The sequence below is a fragment of the Drechmeria coniospora genome, chromosome 03 (assembly GCF_001625195.1).
Source record: "Drechmeria coniospora strain ARSEF 6962 chromosome 03, whole genome shotgun sequence".
In the NCBI taxonomy this organism is placed as follows: domain Eukaryota; kingdom Fungi; phylum Ascomycota; class Sordariomycetes; order Hypocreales; family Ophiocordycipitaceae; genus Drechmeria; species Drechmeria coniospora.
Window position 1 is genome coordinate 1894735 of NC_054391.1, and position 19721 is coordinate 1914455.

The window sequence follows — 19721 nt, forward strand, 5'->3', positions numbered from 1 at the left end:
CCGGCCTCTGTCGACTCCGCTTCTTGGTCTGAAACATTCAGCGAAAACGACGAAAGACTTCAGGGCCAATTCCATCCATCCATCCATCCATCCATTCATCCATCCGCCATCCCCCTGGCCCCTCGAACCCTGCGACTCGCTCGGTCGGTCATTTCGAAGCCAGCCATCGACTGAACGGATCCTCGCACCGTCGCACTGTAGCATTCATCATGTCGTTGGAACAAACCGCACAACGCATCGGCCGTGCTGCCAACAGTCGATACCTCTTCGGCCGCATCGTAGGCCCCCCCACCTCTGGTTCCCCCGCCGCCGCCGTCGGCCGCTCGCTCGAACGGGGCGAACGGTACCGAAATGATGCAAACCGCTGACGGCTAACAGCCTCTTCTCCACGTCGCCATTTTCCTCATCGAAATGGCCATCATCGCGCGGCTGACGGCTCAGTTCAGCGACTATTACGAGGAGCGACCCCGTATGCCACCCGTTCTCTCCTCCCTGCGTCCGGACAACTCTCCCGACGGTGCCGTGTGCGTTGCGTCCTTTCGTCCCGAAAGCTAACCAATGGCCCGTCAGTCATGACCATGATGGTCACCAACGCCGTCCTCGGAGGCATTGCCGACACCGTCGCCCAGATCATCACGGCCATCCGTCACCGTGCCACCAAGAAGCTCGCCGACACGGACAGGCATGACAACTTCGTCATGGAGATCAACGAGCTGGGCCGTAAGAATTCCTTGTACGAGCGCGACAGCACCAGCGACGCCCAGTCGCTGGCGCCACCCTTGGACTTTGAGCGCCTCATCCGCTTCATGACCTACGGCTTCTGCATCGCACCCCTGCAGTTCAAGTGGTTCCGCTTCCTCGAGCATACCTTCCCCATGACCAAGGCGAGCGCCTCTGGCCCGGCCATGAAGCGCGTCGCCCTCGACCAGTTCATCTACGCACCCTTCGGTGTCGCCCTCTTCTTCATCGCCATGACCATTGCCGAGGGCGGCGGCCGCCGTGCGGTCCACAGCAAGCTGCGCGAGATGTACGTGCCGACCCTCAAGGCCAACTACGTCGTCTGGCCGGCCGTCCAGGTTGTCAACTTCCGCCTCATGCCCGTCATGTTCCAGCTCGTACGTTCTCCCACCCCACCCCTGGCGAATGAGAGGCCTGACCGGCTAACATTGTCCAGCCGTTTGTCTCGACGGTCGGTATCGCTTGGACCGCGTACCTGTCTCTCACCAACGCCTCCGACTAAATATCGCTAGCAAGGACCTGTACATAGGCAAATTTGACAAAGGGCAGACCTCGGAGGGCCGGAGGGCCATGACACTCTCGCACGCTTCTCGGGAGAGTCTTGCACATGTTGCCTTCTTGCATTGTCGTTCGATTGCACAATAAGGCGTTGGGACAGATGGTCATTTTTACTTGCCAGCGAGAGCCTCGATTCCTTTGAATTGCTACACATACTACTACTGATTGTCTGTCTGCCTACGCGGCAAGGGTAGTTCGTGTCGGCAAAGCTTGCGGACGGTCTTGACCATGGCCAGAGCGGGATATGATGGGGGTGCTCGTCACAGTATGAACTAATCTGTGACGCAATCGACAGCGAGAGCCTCGATTATTTGAATTGACTATATGCACACACGCTCTTCCACACGCTCTTCGCCAGCCTACCAGGCAAGAATGCTTCGAAACTGTGACTTTAGTGATGGGTGCTTGCCACGACATCAATCAACCCCTGATGCAATATAACTTGCGAACACTGGACGATTCATACTTACTGCACCTTGGTGAGCCGAATCTGCTGGCTACAGATGAACTCCCTCACAAGATGTTGCTGGCAAAACGTCTCTGTCAATTCCGTGCGCCCATCGATGATGCTGTGACTCCTGAATGAAGGTAAGACGATCGCGCCAGCGTTCAGCCGCAGCTGCTTCCATCAAAGAATCGGTCCGTTGAACAAGACCAGCGGTGTGCAGCACCAGTCTCGCGTGTCTCAATTCCGTGCGCCAATCAATGATGCTGTGACCCCTTAATGAACATAGGACGTTCTCGTGCGTCAGCTGTTCATCACGAGTTGCTTCTATCCAAAAATCGGCCCCTGAACAAAACAAACGGTATCCTACACCCGAGATCGGTGCTGCCCGGTGCTTCACATCCATCCACTCCGGAGGATCTGGAAGAGCAGAATAGTTGCTTCGCTCAAGAGATCATCATCAGCTTGGACAAGGACTAGGTTGTGCTCTTGAAAGCGATACACGCCTGTGATGCCGTTCGGCCTCGACGGCGTCTCTACCATCCTGTCTGATGCCGATAAATTGGTACCTGTTAAAGTACGACCAAACGAAGAAGAATTCAAGTGGATAAGAGATTCGGCGTTATCGGTATCGGGCGACGGGGGGTGCGCAGGCTATGACCGAATAGAAGCGGCGATGGTCAAGCTGATTGCCGCTCCTCCGGCAAGAATAGCCTGCAAAGGGATTGTAAGCAGCGGCAAAGGCCAGATGCCGTGCCGGCTGGTAGGCTGCCTCTCGTGATCGGAGGGGGCCATCAGGGTGGCACATGGGGTGAAAGGAGAGCTTGAGACGAGCGCTTGGTACCCGAGCTTCGCGAACAGCGGGATGGACTCACCGATTTGGCCAAGAATAGACTTTAGGGGCTGCATCGAAAGCCTGGCTGCCCGGTGCCGGGCTGCAGGTAAGCGGAGTCGTCGGTGACTTCTCGATTGACTGGATGGAACCGATAGTGTCGAGGTATTCTTGCTCATGATGTCGGCGGCGGCGGCGAGATAGGCGGGCACGCAGACGTCGAAGAGGCTGACGGAGGCGGCCGGCAAGCTAACCTAGGACGCGGATGCATCCGATTCGGGGGTGACAACAGCAGATAGATTACGATCTGTTCTGCGTAAGCTGATGTGAATTCTCTTCACCTTGTTGAATAGGGGCCTTTTCATGCCTGCCGTTGGATGTGCCGAAATCAAACACAGGTCGACGTCTCATGGGTTGTCGACCCATGAGAGTTGTTGTAGCAGACCACGTCCTGGCTTTCAGTAGCCTTGAAAAAGCCGGCTAGCCAGCCACCGGGGATGAAGTATAATTTCCACGTGCTTCAGCATGAAGGTGCAGTTGAGCATGAGGATCAGGATGATGCCGTCGTGGCCTCGGGAGCATGCTTTCAAGCCGCATTGTTCACCGTGGCTGAAACTAGAACCCCCCCCCCCCCTATTCTTTTTTCATTATCTGACTGTCGTCGAGATGGAGGGTAGCAATACGTGACTCAAAGGGAAACACACTTCTTCACTGCACATGAAGCGCAGGGGCGGGAGAAGGAGCAGCTCGGGGCTAGTTTTGGGAACATTTAGGAACAGGGGCGGCGGTGAAACAGAGACTCAAGGCATGGGATCAGGCATCTTTCGGGTCAGCGTAGTTTGTTGTTAACCCGCGTATAGTCTTTCCGAAAACAAGCTCCATATTCTCGGACAGCTGGGAGACCCATGGCCGTTGGGCTCGGATCCGAGGCCATGTTGGCGGGTAACCTTCTCGTCTCAGCCTCTCGTCCCGTCCCCACGGCCCATCCTCTCGACTTTGCTCAGGCTGAGTTGTAGTGTCTGCATGATAAAAGATGACGGCTGGCGGCGGCATCTTCGTCCTTGGCAACGCAATCTTCCGAGCACCGGGACGTTCCTTGCTTATTGCCAAGGCTGGACACCTGCCGCGGATGTTTGGCCTCGTAGCAACTCTGATGGCAAGAACCTAGCCGCAAGTGACGTATTTGACTCGTAAGCGTGGCTCGCCCATATCATCCAACAAGGTAGTCACCCAGCTCTAGAACATGACTCCTTGGCGAAAGCTTGGGGATGCGCATGATGCCGTCTACCCGGCGGAGGCCAGGTTGGGTCCGAGGATGCTGGTTTCTCGTTGAGAAGGAGGCTGCAAGTTCAAAGTTTACAGAAGATGGAATTTACCTCACTGGAGGGATAGGAACGGAACTTGTCATGTTCGTTCCGAGACGAGCTTATTCCTCGTAAAAACGATGCTGTCATCCCTTCCTCCTGCAAGCGACAACTCTGATGGTGCACATATCTATCTGCTCTGGGCTTTTGATTTTCTTCTTAATCCCCAGCTTCGCCGCTCTCTTCATTCTCCTCGACTCTCATGCGCCGCGGTATCAGTGCCACTCGCTTGCCTCCGTCACATTCGTTTATCACTCGTAAACAGTTGCCGCCGCCATCATGAAGTTCGTCATTGTCGCTGCCTTGGCCGGTACGCGTCAACCATTCCCCCTCGTGTCTTTCGCTCGTTTGCAGATGAGACGGTACTGACTGTATCCAGCCCTCACCGGCGTCGAGGCCGCCAACTCGACTTTCACCTGCCGCAACTGTCCGGCCCGTTCGACTCACACCATGCCGGGCCACTCCACTACCCACTACATGCCCGGCCACACACCACATCCCATGCCAGTCAACATGACGACGTCGATCGTCACCAAGACATCCATCTACATTATCACGCATTGCCCGCCCGCCATTCTCAACTGCTTCCTCGGCCACAAGACGACCGAGACCATCACCTACACCACTGTCTGTCCCGTGACACCCGAGACTCCGGTCCCAGGCAAACCTGGCTACCCCGCTGCTCCTGGATACCCTGCCCCCCCTGGACCCCCTGGACATCCCGCCGCGCCTGGATATCCCGCTGCGCCGGGGAGTCCTGGAAGCCCCGGATACCCTGCTGCTCCGGCCGGCCCCGGGAGCCCCGGATACCCTGCCGCTCCGGCCAGCCCTGGAAGCCCCGGATACCCGGCGGCTCCGGCCAGCCCTGGAAATCCTGGGTACCCGGCGGCCCCGGCCAGCCCTGGAAGCCCTAGTTACCCGGCGGCTCCGGCCAGCCCTGGCTATCAGGCTCCGGCCAGCCCTGGCTACCAGGCTCCGGCCAGCCCTGGCTACCAGGCTCCGGCCAGCCCTGGCTACCAGGCTCCGGCCAGCCCTGGCTACCAGGCTCCAGCAAATCCTGGCGCACCGGCTGCTGCCCCAGCCCCAGCTGCTGCCCCAGCCCCGGCTGCACCCGGTGCGCCCGCGAACCCCGGTTACCCTGCCGAGCAGACCAGCGTGGTGGTGGCCGGTGCCAACGGCATCATGGTCAGCGACGTTGGTGCCATCCTTGCCGTCGTCGCTGCCATGGCCGTCTACATGCTGTAATTCATCCGCCACTCTGCACAGGTGTCAATGGTTGGACATAATGGGATGGATATGAATATGGAAGGTGATATTTCGCTCATGGTAATACTCGTCAATAACTGTTCGTATTAATACTTGCAACTAGTTGTGGTTATGGAGGAGCAAAAGTTGTGTGGTAGAAATTGTTCTCTTTGAAATACATACACCATGTTTGATTATTCATGGGCCTCAGTGGGCAAGTGAATGTAAACTAAAATGATAATGATGGGCTACATTTGCGGTATGAGTGCGGTACGATACATTTATTATATGCGCAATGTATGTCCGATTGGTTTGAGACGGCAGACTCTCCATTTTGACTCGAGGACTATGAAGAGCTCTAGTCAGAGTTTGGTGAAGGAATAACATGTATTCAATTTGAGAAGTATCATTATGAAGGCTATTTTTGCATGTCCTCGTTCGTGTTGGAACCATCTGAGGCACCATCTCCATTGTGGAGTCGGGTATCAATGTAACGCTTGTTCTTCCTGGCCAGATTAGGTATCTGTTTGCAACCTTGACACGAAAACAAGTGTGAGGGACATGCACGAGCATCTTGCGTATATAGCATGTAGCTCTGGGAAAGTGCCTGACCTATGAGTATTCACTGTTGTGTACCTACCAATGTTGGCATGCATCACCTTATGGGGGTTTCATGACAGCGTCCGCACATTACAAGCCGACTGACTTTTTCGCACAACAAAGAAGGATTGAGTGAAGACGTCCGCAGAATGTCCAATGAGTATACAATGGTGTGTACCCACCAATGTTGGTAAGCATCGCCTTATGGCAATATTACAAAGGTGTCCGTGGTAGAGGTTGAAGTCTACCTCATGCATCAACAGAAATGTATAACCCTACCTATACAATGGCCCACAAGTATGCATTGGTGTGTACCTGCCGATGTTGGTATGCGTCGCTTTTTGGTGGTATCACGAAGGCTTTCGTACGATACAAGCTGAAGTCTGCCTCGCGCAACATGAAGAAAGGTACGAAGATATAAACAAAATGACGTATGAGTTTGCATTGATGTGAATCTGCCAAATGCTGATATGCATCACCTTATGAGATATTTCAAAGGAGGCGTCCGTATGATACAGAAGCCTACCTCGCACAACAAGAAGAAACGAGCAAACATATGTGCAGAGTGGCCCATCCTTTGTAGCGGCGACGAGAGACCCCAGTGGCGGGGTCACTTGGCCAGTGTCGTCGACTGCCAGTCGTCAACGCATCCGATCACTGGGTTCATTGATTCATGAGGATGCGGAGGAGGCTGGAAGTGCACGTAATACTTAGCATAACTGAGGTGCTGATTCCCTCAACATGAAAACGACCTGGACGAGCGGACCCTGGCCCATACAGACAAAAGTGGCAACGGAGGGTTGACAGCCCCCGCATGGTACAGAACTGACGATCGATGAGGCAAGCACTCTGTCAATATGCGCATCATGTTTTTGTTTTGGCAATGCTTCCTACCAATATGGCCATGTTGCCTTGTTCCGTCACGACGGCTTTTGGGGCGAAGTGAACTCGAACGGCGAGCGATTGATGGGCGACAAGATGGGCATAAGAGCAATTCCCCTTGGATATGCCAGGCATGCAACAGGATACTAACTTCGAATGTATGGCAGGATGGATAGAAGGAGCTACAAATGAGGTTGGGGAATCGACGGATCATCTTGCCGCCGCCGCCGATGGCACGCGTGCGTGAGTGGCATCAACGGCCATAGAGCGGGTTCGAGACTGGGCGGGCCTGCCTGATTCCGATCTCGCGCCATCGTTTGGCCAGAATGCTAATTTAAGGTAACAACGGCACGGCAAGACGAGAAGCGAAGCCTCGACTGAAGCCCCCGTTCTCACCTCGACTCCTTCCCGCCACTTGGGCGTATCTGGCGGTGATATTAGGGAATCAAGTGAGGAAAGGGACAGCCGTAGCAGGGGGAACTCGTGCTCTGCGGAGATCCAGCGCCACGGATCAGAGAGCAAGCGATGTGAGTGCATTGTTCATCCGCCATGGCTGTCATGTCGCTTCCATGCTCGACACACGCCAAGAGCTGGGGCGGTGTCCCAGAGAAAAGGGAGACGGGACGGATTCGGCAAAGACGGAGAGCGAGAGAGAGAGATGGGTGCTCCGCGCTCCATACTGCGAGAGCGGCGAACAGTGCCAAGTGCGCTTGGGCGTAGGATCGCTTGGAGTTGGCAAGCCAGATCCGGATGACAGTTGAGTTGACGCAAGGTTTTAAGTTTACGTCGCGGTAAAGTTTAACTGAGCCAGGTCCAGGATCATCCACGACGAAGGGGTGAGTGGGGAGGCGTGAAGGAGGGGGGAGGTGAATAGTGCGCCGTAGTGTCGTCGGTAGTCGTAACCTTTGCTCATACATGCCTGCAAGTATGGCGTAGAGGACAACATCTCGTCACTCGCATTGCCGCCGAGTCGATGGCGAGGGAGGGTTTGACATCCGAACTCGCTGCAGGGGCGTCTCCACGGGCAGGGCTGGCCGTGGCACTCGATGGCGGCGCCCGGTATTGACGTGTCTCAAAAGACAATCCGCAGCCATCAGCGGCACGACGGTCGTTCCATTCCGCCCGCCGCCATGTGCCATGGAGGGGGGCATCGTCGGTCAATGCCTACGGCGGGTGCGACGGCCCCCATCGGGCTCGTACGATGACATCTCTGCGTACAGATTTGCCAGTAGATTGTATCATATGTCGCATGGGCAGAGGACTTCTAGAGCACGGGATCCGGTGGTGGCGAGAGATGCAACTCGAATTGTGAGAGATGGTGATGCTGCTCGGATTACGCAACACGTTGTCGGAAGGGACGGAGAAGCTAGAGGCTGGCTGGTTGCCGACGCTGCAGGTAAGCAACGCATGTCCCGGCAAGTACAAATGCAAGTACTGCAAGCACTAGAAAGCTAGGCTCCGTATTTTGCCCGATGTCGATGCTAGGTACCTGTACGAGAGTACTGCACAGTGCGCAGGTAGCATCAGGCAGCTGCCATGTATCAGTACCTTGCTTTGGTCCTGCACCACAACCAGATACGTACGCACATGTACTCCGTACGAAGAACTGCCGTGGTACATGTAAGTATGACCACCCGCCAAGTACAGGCAAGGTACCAATGTAGGAGCATACGGACGGAGTAAGTACGGAGTACGGAGTACACTGTACCTCGAAGTGCCTGGCTGTGGTAGCATTGCATCATGCACGCACTATAGCGGGGGTTCGTTGATTTATCGATCGCTACGTAGTAATACTACCACCACTGTTCTCGGCACTGTACTTGAACGGAGTACCGAGAACTTGTGCGTACGATGCACCTGCATGTAAGTTCTCCGTACATGCACCGCCACTAGTAATCCCTAGGAACTTACGGGCAGTACTCCATACTCCGCAGTACTTGTAAGTACTTGCATGCACTGCAACCTACGCATCGGATCGGTGCGTGCACAAGAACCGAGAACCCACTCTCCTGACATTGACTCGACGACCCAACGACCGTACTCGCGGCGCGACATGCCAGTCTATGTCAGGGTGAAATGTCGTCTCTGCGGATACAATGACGACGGTTCGAGCATGTGCAATGTTCATTCTCGCACGTGCAAGCACTACCAGCTTGCTGCTAGCGCGGAGTACCTGAAGTGTACTTGCATCTGTCAAGACATCGTACGGCTGCGATACGTGTACGTACTCTGTACGTACAGTCCATGTACCTGCTTCTCGCGAATACTTACGGAGTACTGCTCCCTGAGTTCGTGTCACTACGTACTCGCGTCCTACGCTCCTGCAGGGACCTGCGCTGTCTCATTTCTGGGGCAAGGGCGATGGTCCAGGAGGTGTAAGTGTGTGTACCGCTACCTCAACTCCCTCATCCCTTCTCTCTGCAAGTCTAGTACATCGACATGTGGGCGGACACTGGCCCGTACTTGCACGGTGCAAACGAGGCACCTGCCCTGCCTACAGTTTTTCGGAGGAATGTGCGACGGAGCCCAGCTTCACAGTGCCGGCAGGCGCCAGCCGTACTCGTACATTCTACCTGCGCGGGTAGGTACTTCGACGTACGGAGCACTGCGGTGCAGCCTGGGTCGAAGGTACATGCGAATGACCCTGCAGGCTTGTACCAGGAACCTCAGCATGCACGAGGCACCTGGCTGAATCCGGAAGCAGGGTGTATCTGAAATGTACTTTCAACCCTGTGGCTCCGACCTCCGATCTGCCCAGAATGCCTCCCCAAATGGCCCCTACTGAACCTAGTACCGCCTAGTAGTTCCTGCTCGTGCTCACACACGAGGAATCAGGACAGATGTGGCATAAGCCGCCATGCTGATGGCCAGTTGGGTGAAGCTACTTGTAACCGGGCAACCCCCAGAAGTTCGGTCGGTCGATGTCATCGACGGTTTCGACCTCCCCCCCCCCCCCCCGTGCCCGAGCTGCCAACGTCGTCCGCCTCATCTCACTTCTTCCTCCTCCCCTCTCACGCGCTCTCGCCGACACGACACGAGCAGAGCAGTCAGTCGATCAGCAAGCAAGGCAAGCAGTCTGACGAGACGGCAGAAGTAGCAGCGCAGCCATGGATTTCTACCTCGCCAACCTCGTCGTCCTCGGCGCCGGCCTCGTCGGCGCCGGCTACTGGCAACACCAGAACAATATGACCAAGCTCACGCTCAATCAGAAGGAGGAGAGCAACGCCGACGGCGACGATCTCGAAGCCGAGGCGAACGGGGAAGACGAGGCCGAGATGCACCAGTTGGCCTGCAAGAACGAGGTCGATCGGTTCTGCCAGTTCCGCAACGGGTTCCTGGTCGTCTACGGCTTTGCCATCGCCGCCGACTGGCTCCAGGTAGGTCCAGGTCCCGTGCCGCCGCGATGAAGTGCCGATTCGTCAACCGGGTCACCGAGCACCCGGCGGATGGGATGGCCGTGGGCTGACGCGGCTCCGATGCCAGGGCTCCTTCATGTACAGCCTCTACAAGAACACTCTGCAGCTCCCGGAGCCGACGATCGCGACGCTCTTCGCCACCGGCTTCGTTTCGGGCGGCATCAGCGCCACCTTTGTCGGCACCTACGCCGACAAGTTTGGCAGGAAGCGCGCCTGCCTCGCCTACTGCGCCATCTACGCCATGTCCTGCATGACGATGCTGTCCAGCAACATTGGCGTCCTCTACTTCGGACGCGTCCTCGGCGGAATCAGCACCACGATCCTCTTCACCGCCTTTGAGACGTGGATGATTGCCGAGTACTCGCGCCTGGGCTTCGGCTACTCGGACAGCGCGCTGAGCACCATCTACGGCACCATGTCGATCCTCAACGGCTTCATCGCCGTCGCCAGCGGCGTCATCGCCCAGCTCCTCGTCAAGGTCTCCAACAACGAGGTGGCCCCCTTCCTCGCCAGCGTCGGCTGCCTCGGCGCCTCGGCGGTGCTCATCTCGCGCTCGTGGGTACGCATCGTCCTCGGCGCTCCTCGCCCGCGCTCGCCCGCTCTCCCCCTCTCCCGCTGCACCTCACCTGGACGTCCCCTTGACTGACCATCGGCGGGCCTCTACCCTTAGGCGGAAAACTTTGGAACACCTCAGGTGACGCCGATCAAGTCGCTCCGCGCCAGCTTCGACGCGCTCCCAGGTAGGACGAAAGAGGATGACTGGCTGACGGTGGCGGCGACGATGTGACGTGAGGCTAACGCGACGGATGCGCAGACTCCAAGATCCTAGTGGCCATCGGCTCCGCCTCCTGCTTCCTCGAGGGCTCCATGTACGTCATGGTCTATTCCTGGTCGCAGGCCATCATCTCGGCTCGCGAGATGGCCTCGACGACGGGCCACCCCCCCTTTGGCTACATCTTTGCCAACTTCATGTGCGCCCTGACGCTCGGCTCCTTCTTCTACGCCTACGTGACGCGGGGCGGCAACTCGATCCAGCTCTCGTCCGACTCGGTCCAGCTCTCGCTCGCCGCCTCGGCCGTCAGCCTGCTTGTGACAGTGACGACGACGGGCGAGGCTTTCCGCTTCTGGTCCTTCCTCGTCTTCGAGTTCTGCCTCGGCATCTACTTCCCGAGCATCGGCTACCTCAAGGGCAACCTCTTCGGCAACGAAATCCGCGGCAAGGTCTATGGCCTGTTGCGCGTGCCGCTCAACGCCTTTGTCACCGTCTCCCTCGTCACCATCGCGCCAGGTAAGAGTTCCCAGCCGGCTGCCGCCCACGGTTGATGCGTTGCGGCTAAGACGCTTCCCAGGAGATGCGAGTCGCGAGAACAGGTTCATGGTATGCGGCGGCCTACTGCTCGTCGCCGTCGCTCTCATGGCCCGGTACATCAACTAGAGCGCGAGGGGTCGTCGCCCGCCGCTCCGGACCCCGCCCGCCATGGAAACGCGAGCGGGCGCCGTCCCAACCACTCGATGGAAAAGGGCGCCATGCAACAAAGGAGCTAGGTGGCACCCGGAGCGCAGCGCGAGCCGGGTGTCCGACTTGCACGCCTTATCATCATCAATCGTAGACGACTGCGGCAACCACTGCTATCCACACAAACGACTGCATCATTTGCGAGGCGGGCCGTTGGGAGCGAGGGGTTCCGATGGAAAGGGTTTTTTTTAGACGTCGGGGGAGAGGCAAGTTGGGGTTGGGAGGCAACACTGCGAGCATTACATGTAATTCTTTCGGTCAAGTACTAGAGCAAGTAGGGCGTGCTGGGTGCTGGTGTGACCTACCTACTGCAGGTAGGTAGAGTACTAGAGGCACCTACTAGGTTAGTGGCTAGTGCCTACTTAGGTACCAGGTTCTAGGTACTAGGTTAGTATGGATGAGGACTTGTAACACTACCTAGTAGTTTGTTGGCCGTGGCCCTCGCTGAATCCCAGGTGTAATTGCCAAATTGTACCGATTTCCAACCGCCGACGCACGCATTTTCCGCCGTTGGCCAGGGTACAAAATTGCGGGATACCAAACTAATAGGGACAAGCCCGATGTGTACATGTACAGTACGAGTACCGCCAGTAAGTAAAGTGCACACCGACAGACCATACTGTACATCAGTTCAATGCAATTGCATGCTACAAGTACGAACAGAGTACGGAGTACATGTACAAATTACAGTAATTAAATGTACAGTATGTACTCCGTGCAACGCAGCACATCAGACACTATAGATACAGCGTGTGGTGTACTTACTGCATGCACTTGCAGGTCGGTGCGTGAACTCGCCCCTGTTGCAACGTAAGTATTCCGCACAAGTACCGGCCGAGTACGGAGCGCTTGGAACCTGTTCGTTCGTCGTTTTGCCTCTGCGTCACATTCAACGGTGGTCGGTCGAAACGAGCCACAAAGCGAGGACGATTGTGTCATGCCAGTATTACTCCGTTGTCCGTACATGGACAAATGTAAGTGTACATGTACGTGCTCTGCACGGAGCATTCCGTACGGAGCACATGTACGGAGTAATACTTGTAATTAGTTGACCAATACTTACAGCACGCGAACAGCGTGCAACTACAGTAGAGTAAGTACACCTTGCTCCGTATGCCAGTAGTACCTGCTTACAAGTACTTGTAAGCAGGCAATTCTATGCATCCCAGTACAGCCAAGTACTTACATGTACTGTGCACTACGGAGTCGTTGTAAATGTGCATGTACCTGCACCTGCATGGTTCTCTAACATGGTTCTCTAATTACCGACGATCTGGTGGACGGGTGGTATCATCATTCAGGTACCCTTCATCGTTGCTTTTTCGCAGGGCGACGGCGCGACACGAGGGGGCGGTCGCCACGTCCAGATGGGTCCCGAGCACCCTGCTCTCAGTACTCCATACACCTACTAGGTACTTAAGTGCTCTATATTACAGCACACCTTCTCCGTGCTCCTACAATACAACTACTCTGTTCATGAACTTGATTCCCACCTCGGCAAGGAGTGCCCAGTAGTCGAAGAAGAGAGGGAGAGGTACGACGACCTCGTGCATGCAAGGTGCAAGTACTCCGTCCATGCACACTGTACGGGCCATGACATGTACAAGTACAGCACCTGCATGCAGCTGCAGCAGCGCGAGTACAAGTACTTAGGTTTGCGCTTACGGTATTGATACATGCAAGTATTAATACTCGTCGGCCGACTACTCCTCCGTTGGTACCAGGTACATGTACTCCGTAAGCTCGTCATCATCGTGCCACCTCTCAAAGCACGCCTCCAACGCCTACGGACGTGTACAAGCAATGCTCGATCATTTTACATACTCGCGCATGGCTCGCTTGAGCATTCGCCATGGCACCGCATTCAACCCGACGCAGACGTGGAATCCATACGAATCATGAACCTCCTCGCCGTGCCTGCCGACTCGTGGCCGGCCGGCATCCTCGGCCCAGGATCAAACGTGTACTCATGCCTCTCGTTGCGCGGTCGACCTGCTCTTAGCACGGGCGCCCATACCAGTCGAGCACACCACCGCTGCCGCCACGTCCCCCGCCACGGCTGCCGACGACGGGCGCGACGAGACGCGATTATTGGCACGCGTCGTCGCCAATCAAGTTCGCGGGCGACGCAGCAGGAGGCGACCAGCAACCCCCGGTCGCAGCGAGGGCTCGCTCGCACTCGAGAGCGAGACAAAATCCGGCGAATGGCTTCTCCCCCTCTCTGTCTCAGGCCTCCTCGACGACGGCCAGCCCTACTTTGGGAATTGACCCTCTGCGCTTTGGACCCTGCGGCGGCCGACGACGACTGCGAGCCTGTCTCGGCTGCTGGTGGAAGAAGAGGACACAGCTGTGGCGGCGCGATGTGCCCTCGTGGCGTCGCCCGTGGCGTCGGTTGCCCATGCAGGCGGAGAGCAAGCCTCGGGAGGGGGTGGAGACTGCAGGGTCGGTACGAACGCAACAAGGGTTCGGTGGCGCGGGCGAGCGACGTCGAGGCAGCGGCTGTGGGTGTCGTGCGAGGGACTCTGCAGGGACTCTGCAGGGACTCTACAGCGTACGCACCAAGTGCCAGCACTCGGTACCGAACCGGATCACCATGCTTGTACTCCGTACCGATACCGTGCAATGCACAGTGTCCATCGCCATACTCTCCCACCAGTGGCCGAGCCGTACGCTTGCACTGGTGGCGGCCGTGAGGACGCAGTGCCACAGGCACATGTGGTACCTGGGGCAATGCGCTGGCGGCAACGTGCCGGCGACGACCTGAATGTACTGGCGACGTGGCTGGCGGGAGACTGGCGGGCTTATTGTGTGCCCATCCAGCTGCACTCTTGTACATGACATGGATGGGATGGTTGTTGCCTGCCCACTTGTGCTGGCATCTGCTGACACATATGACGAATGGTGCAAGGAGATGGTACAGCACGCAGCATGCAAGTGCACGGAGGAACTCGAGTGCTGGTCGATGCTCGGCATACGGCATGGAGTGCACGAGGACCTCGAGCACTGGTTGCTGCCCCTCAACACTTGTGCTCTGCCTTGTCAATGGCAATCGGGGACGGATCCAGGCAGCGATGGAGCCAAGTCCGATGCCACGTATTACTTGCTGTACGGAGCTAAGTACATGCGCGGGCAGCAACGTACGTACAGTGCGCAGGTGATTATAGAATTACCGTACTCCGACCGCACCACGGAGTACACCTGCAGTACTCCGTACTTGCCGTCATCATCGTGTGCGGGTACAGTACATTTTTCGTGGAGGGAGGTATTAGTTTTAGCTCGCAATCAGCACCCTCGGCACTGCTGCGCATGTACCAGTACTCTGTACGGTACGGCGTCGTACGTTCCCCGCCAGATTCCTGCATGTACCGCTACCTTGTTCGTACTTACGCCACGCCCCTGCATGCGAGTACATGTCAGTGTATCTGTGCCTGTCCGCGGGTTGCCTTGGCAGGCATGCACATGTACTGCTAGGGAGTCGGGAGTCAGGGACGGACGGGCACCTTCAGTACAGGAGATGCCAGGAGAGGCAGGGAGGGTTGCCCTAGCTTGTCGGTTTCGGGTTAGTCGCGAGGTAAGCTCGTGCAACCTCCTCGCGAGTCGTTCTTTCTATCGGCTGGCTATTGTTTCCAGCCCCCCTTATTCCCTCTTTCGGCGCCATTCATCGCCTTTGGCCCGCGATATGCAGGTTGACCAGTGGTGGTGGAGGCAATGGTGGTGGAGTCGATGGTGGTGGAGGCAATGGTTGTGGAGGCAATGGTCGTGGTGGTGGTGGTGTCGGTCTTGATCGTCGTCGTCGTCCGTCGTCGGCCTGTCGTGGTGGCGGCAGGGTGGGTGGTGCCAGCCGAACCAACGACGGCGAACCACGAGCTCGGGCAAATACGAGCAAGCGAGCGGTGCGAGCACCTACTGTAAACGCTGCCGCGCGAGGATTGTGTCTCCCAATCCCGGCTCCCTGTGCGCCAAAACGTCAGCAGGCTATGACTCGGAAACCGACGTCGCTACGACAGCTACCAGTCACGAACTGGCAGCATCTCCGTCCGCATGTACGCCGCCCTCCGCCGGCAGGGACTGCGTGGACAGCTCGCCGCACCTCGACGCCGGCGAAGAGGTCACTTCCGCCCAGACGCAGGCTGGCGAGCGTGTACCGTACAGGGGTCGCGCGCCTGCACTGTACCGTAGACTTTACACCTGTCATGTCCGTGACTGCTAGTGCCCTGTAGTCGCTCGTCCAGGGGCTTGGCGGCCGGGTATCACTCGACAGGCACGCCTCGATCCACTAGCGGCCCTCGGGCGAGCCTCCTTGGCTTCTAGCAGGAAGCTAACTCGAGGAATGCGCAGCCCTGATGTATCAGACATATGCGAGCATATGTGTCTTGCTCGCATTTTTAAGTTCAATGTCCGGGGCGAGGGAGCGACGCAGCAACGAGCATCCCGTCGACTTCCTGCCGTCGCGTTATCCCTCGGCGCTGCGTAAAAGGTCGCCCAGTCCGGTTCGTTGTCGTCGTTGCCTCATCCGCATCGTTGCTTCGCCGTTGCCACTTCCTTGGCCACTAGCATTCGTTGTCATTGTCGTTGACATCGTTGCATCGAATCGTACCCGCATACGTCGGTCGAGAAGAAGACGAAGAAGTGTTGCTGCCTCCTCGTTGCCGCTCCTCCTCCACTTCCTCCTTGTCCCTCTACTCTACCGTCCCTCTACCTCCTTCCTCCTCTTCTTCCTTTCTCTACCTTGCTCTCTCCCAACTCGTTCGCTCCTCCTTCGTTCTCTCCCCCTCCCCCCCCCCCCCTCCTCTCCTCATCGATCCCCCCCTCGCCCTTCCAACTCCCCCCGTCACCCTTCAGCCGTCCGCGATCAGCAACCCGCGAGGTCCAGCCGCATGTATTCCTCACTGCGTCCTGTCGTCCTTGCCTTCATCGCCTCGACGAGGCAGCTCATCAACAACTCCTTCACCCAGTACGAGCCCATCGGTGGGAAGAACGGAACGATGATGCGGCGTACGGCCAACAAGCGGGTCATCACCATCTCGGCCGTCGCTGCCGGCCTGCTCTGCTTCCTCATCTTCCACAAGTTCTTCGGCGGCGGCGGCGGCCTCTTCACGAGCCTGCCCGGCGGCATCTTCGGCGCCGCCAGCGCCGACCTCGCGGCGAGGATAAGCCTCGCCGAGCGGCTCTGGTACCAGTCTCGGCAGGATCGCCTCCACATGGTCTCGGCCATGGGCACCCGCAAGTTCCCCGACGCCTACATCTACCCCTACCACGTCTGGGACTACGCCCGCCCGAGCTGGACCTGCCCCTGGGAGCTCGAGCGCGTCGGCTCCCTCGGCGACGGCGGCAAGGTCGTCTGCGGCATGTCTCGCTACGAGAAGCGAAGCCCCGGCCCGTCGTCGAGCTCCAACCCGGCCAAGGAGCTCATCGTCTACTCCTTCGGCGTCAGCACCGACTCCTCTTTCGAGGCGGCCCTCCTCGACCGCCTCAACGCCCGCATCTGGGGCTACGACTTCAGCGTCAACGGCTGGGGCGCCCAGATCCACGGCCCCCAGTACTCGCGCGCCATCTTCCACAAGACGGGCATCTCCAACGTCACCAACAAGGCTGGCGACCCGCCCATGACCAAGATCAGCGACCTCATGAAGGAGAACGGGCACACGTACATCGACATCGTCAAGATGGACATTGAAGGCGCCGAGTTCGACTCGATGACGGCCTGGATCAACGACGTCAAGGCCGAGTTCGGCGAAGGCAACAACGCTACCCTCCCCTTCGGCCAGCTCCTCATCGAGCTCCACTTCATGCCGTCGCCTCCCAAGCTCCACATCCCCGACAACATGACCCAGTGGGTCAACTGGTGGCAGTCGCTCGAGGACATGGGCCTGCGCCCCGCCAACAACGAGGCCAACTGGATCGGCAACAACGTCTACGGCAAGCCGCGCTTCATGGAGTACACGCTCATCAACGGCCTCGACCACAAGAGGAATCTGCTGCTGTGGGACTAACGGCCCCGCGTCGGCCAAGGCGGAATGTGGGAAATATTATCGTGGGGGGGAGCCTTCTCTTTTGAGGATGGAGAAGCTGCGTACCCCATCTCTTTGTACCCAACTAGATGTTATTGTACTCCGACAAATGTTGAGAACTCATTGCCATGCTTGCTTGCCTTGATTCGGGATTCATTCGTCGAGACGAAGCATGCCTTGTGCCATTTGCCTCTGCCTTGGGACGTCGTCGTTCAAGCTCGCCCGGCGGCCCTCGGCTTGCGTGAACGGTGATGGACGGACGGACGTGGCATCATTCCGTGCCATGCATGCAATGCCTGTGTCGTTGGCGCGGAACGGATGATGGCGGCGTCATGGTTCGCACGCTTACAATGCCGGCGCCCCGCTTCCGCAACGGCCTTGGCCAGCCGGCGGCGTTGACGTCGCACAGTGTGCATCGCCGACCATCTATACTGGAGGCGCCCGTAATAATAGTTTGCCGCCGTCGTTGGGAGGTAGCTCTTCCGTCGTCCGGCACAACCCATCGTATGGCTTTGGTCGCATCTCGACCAAGTGGAGCGTCTACAGTGCCTGGCCTGCACACTCGCTACTCCACGGCAAGGTCAACATGGGGACTAAATACGCACTACGTGTAGCTTAAGGTGCACACGCACAATCATGCAACAGCATTTACCACGACTCCACTAGGATAGTTCATAGAGCTTACCTTGTTCCGTCCTCCGGCTGAACTATTTGCAGGAACGGTTTCTCGTTATGCTCACTAGAACTCCCCTCCCCCACAGGGTAACTTGTAATACTTTTGTCATGGTATGAAGGCTATCCCGCCAAAGTATGTTCATGTCTCTTTCGCTCTTTCACCTGCCGCTCTTATACTGCAAGCCTATTCAATGCAATCTCACCAAAGTATGGTTCTTGCCTCCTTCACCCGCAACTCTCATGCTGTAAGCCTCTTTCATGCAATTTCGCCTTGGCCGATGGGACGGATGGCCGTCCACACTCCAAACGTTGCTTGGTGTTATGCCATCTCCGCCCATGGCTCATGTGCCTTTACGTGTGTGATGCATATAACTGTATGTCCAGAACGTTACCGCCACCATGATCCACGAAGTAGCACTTGCATTGCCGCCCGCACGCCTTCACGCCTCCACGCCTCCACGCCTCCAAGCCTTTCCGGTCCGTCATGTAGTAGTGTAAGTTGTACGATTCCGTCGCACCTTTTGGTTGGGCTTGTGGTGTGAAGCTGCTAGTCGTCCTCGCCACAAAGCGGAGCAGCTGGAGAGTTTCCTGCAAATGGGCTGCTCCGCGGTCGTCTAGTTGCCATCAAAGTTGTCGCCGCCATATGGTAAGTCGCCTCGGTTTCTGTCCTGGTGACGGTCGAGGCGAGGCGGCATTCTCTGATGATTCAACGTCTGCCAACTTTGCATTCAACTTCGATCTGTGTTGAGAAAACGATTCAATCGATGCCCGAACCAAATCACTGGCCGCATTGGCAGGAGTTTGACTGGAATGTGGTTGAACGGTGGAGAGAGATTGGTTGCCATACCATCGACGGAAGTCCCTTTGTGCTATGGACTTGAGGGCTTGAATAAGAAGATGTTGACGAGATGTAGTCATATTGGGTCACGTGAGAATGGCGAGCTCAACTGGGCAGGTCCGTGATGGACATGGGGGTGCTAGCATCTGAGGCAACGATAACTAGCATGACAATCTCAATAACGCGGAGGTGAATTCTTGTCATATGACTGCCGAACCATGCGAATGGCACGACGGACGATGGTCATGTTCGAACCGATCACCCAAAAGACGGCGACGCGGGGGTTTACCCAGGCATCCGTGATAATGTTGGAATGGCAGATGGTCCCCGAGCGTGCACAAGTTTCGTCGGCGTGCTCCCTATTGTCAACACAACGCAGATAGCACTGCAAATCCCGGTAGATCGAGGACGTTTCCGAAGGCCTAGAGTTCATCAAGGGGGAGCGGCCTAACGAGCAGATAATTTCGAGTTTCGGTCCTCCAAAGCGCATACGAGGCAATTTGCCTATTTTGCCGGCCGTCATGGAAGTGGCGGTCGAAAACTTGTGCTTAATGTGAAAGACGGCGAGATTGTCGAGGATAGAACAAGTTCAACACTTCTT

At 57.1% G+C, this 19721-nt stretch overlaps 4 protein-coding genes across 4 annotated transcripts; all 4 read left to right on the forward strand.

Annotated features, from left to right (window-relative positions):
• Positions 1-209: 209 nt before the first annotated feature.
• Positions 210-1240, forward strand: DCS_06390 (uncharacterized protein; the record flags this gene model as incomplete). Its single annotated transcript, XM_040803680.1, has 4 exons — positions 210-343; positions 447-469; positions 571-1115; positions 1175-1240. 4 exons carry the CDS (start codon positions 210-212, stop codon positions 1238-1240), a joined length of 768 nt encoding a protein of 255 aa, XP_040653784.1.
• A 2976-nt stretch (positions 1241-4216) lies between these two features.
• On the forward strand, positions 4217-5182 carry DCS_06391 (uncharacterized protein; the record flags this gene model as incomplete). The annotated part of the gene is made up of 2 exons (XM_040803681.1): positions 4217-4247; positions 4317-5182. The coding sequence occupies 2 exons, from the start codon at positions 4217-4219 to the stop codon at positions 5180-5182; spliced, it is 897 nt and encodes a 298-aa protein (XP_040653785.1).
• Positions 5183-9771: 4589 nt separating this feature from the next.
• On the forward strand, positions 9772-11515 carry DCS_06392 (uncharacterized protein; the record flags this gene model as incomplete). Its single annotated transcript, XM_040803682.1, has 5 exons — positions 9772-10041; positions 10148-10639; positions 10751-10820; positions 10895-11368; positions 11430-11515. The coding sequence occupies 5 exons, from the start codon at positions 9772-9774 to the stop codon at positions 11513-11515; spliced, it is 1392 nt and encodes a 463-aa protein (XP_040653786.1).
• A 4958-nt stretch (positions 11516-16473) lies between these two features.
• Positions 16474-17589, forward strand: DCS_06393 (uncharacterized protein; the record flags this gene model as incomplete). The annotated part of the gene is made up of 1 exon (XM_040803683.1): positions 16474-17589. One exon carries the CDS (start codon positions 16474-16476, stop codon positions 17587-17589), a length of 1116 nt encoding a protein of 371 aa, XP_040653787.1.
• Positions 17590-19721: the final 2132 nt, after the last annotated feature.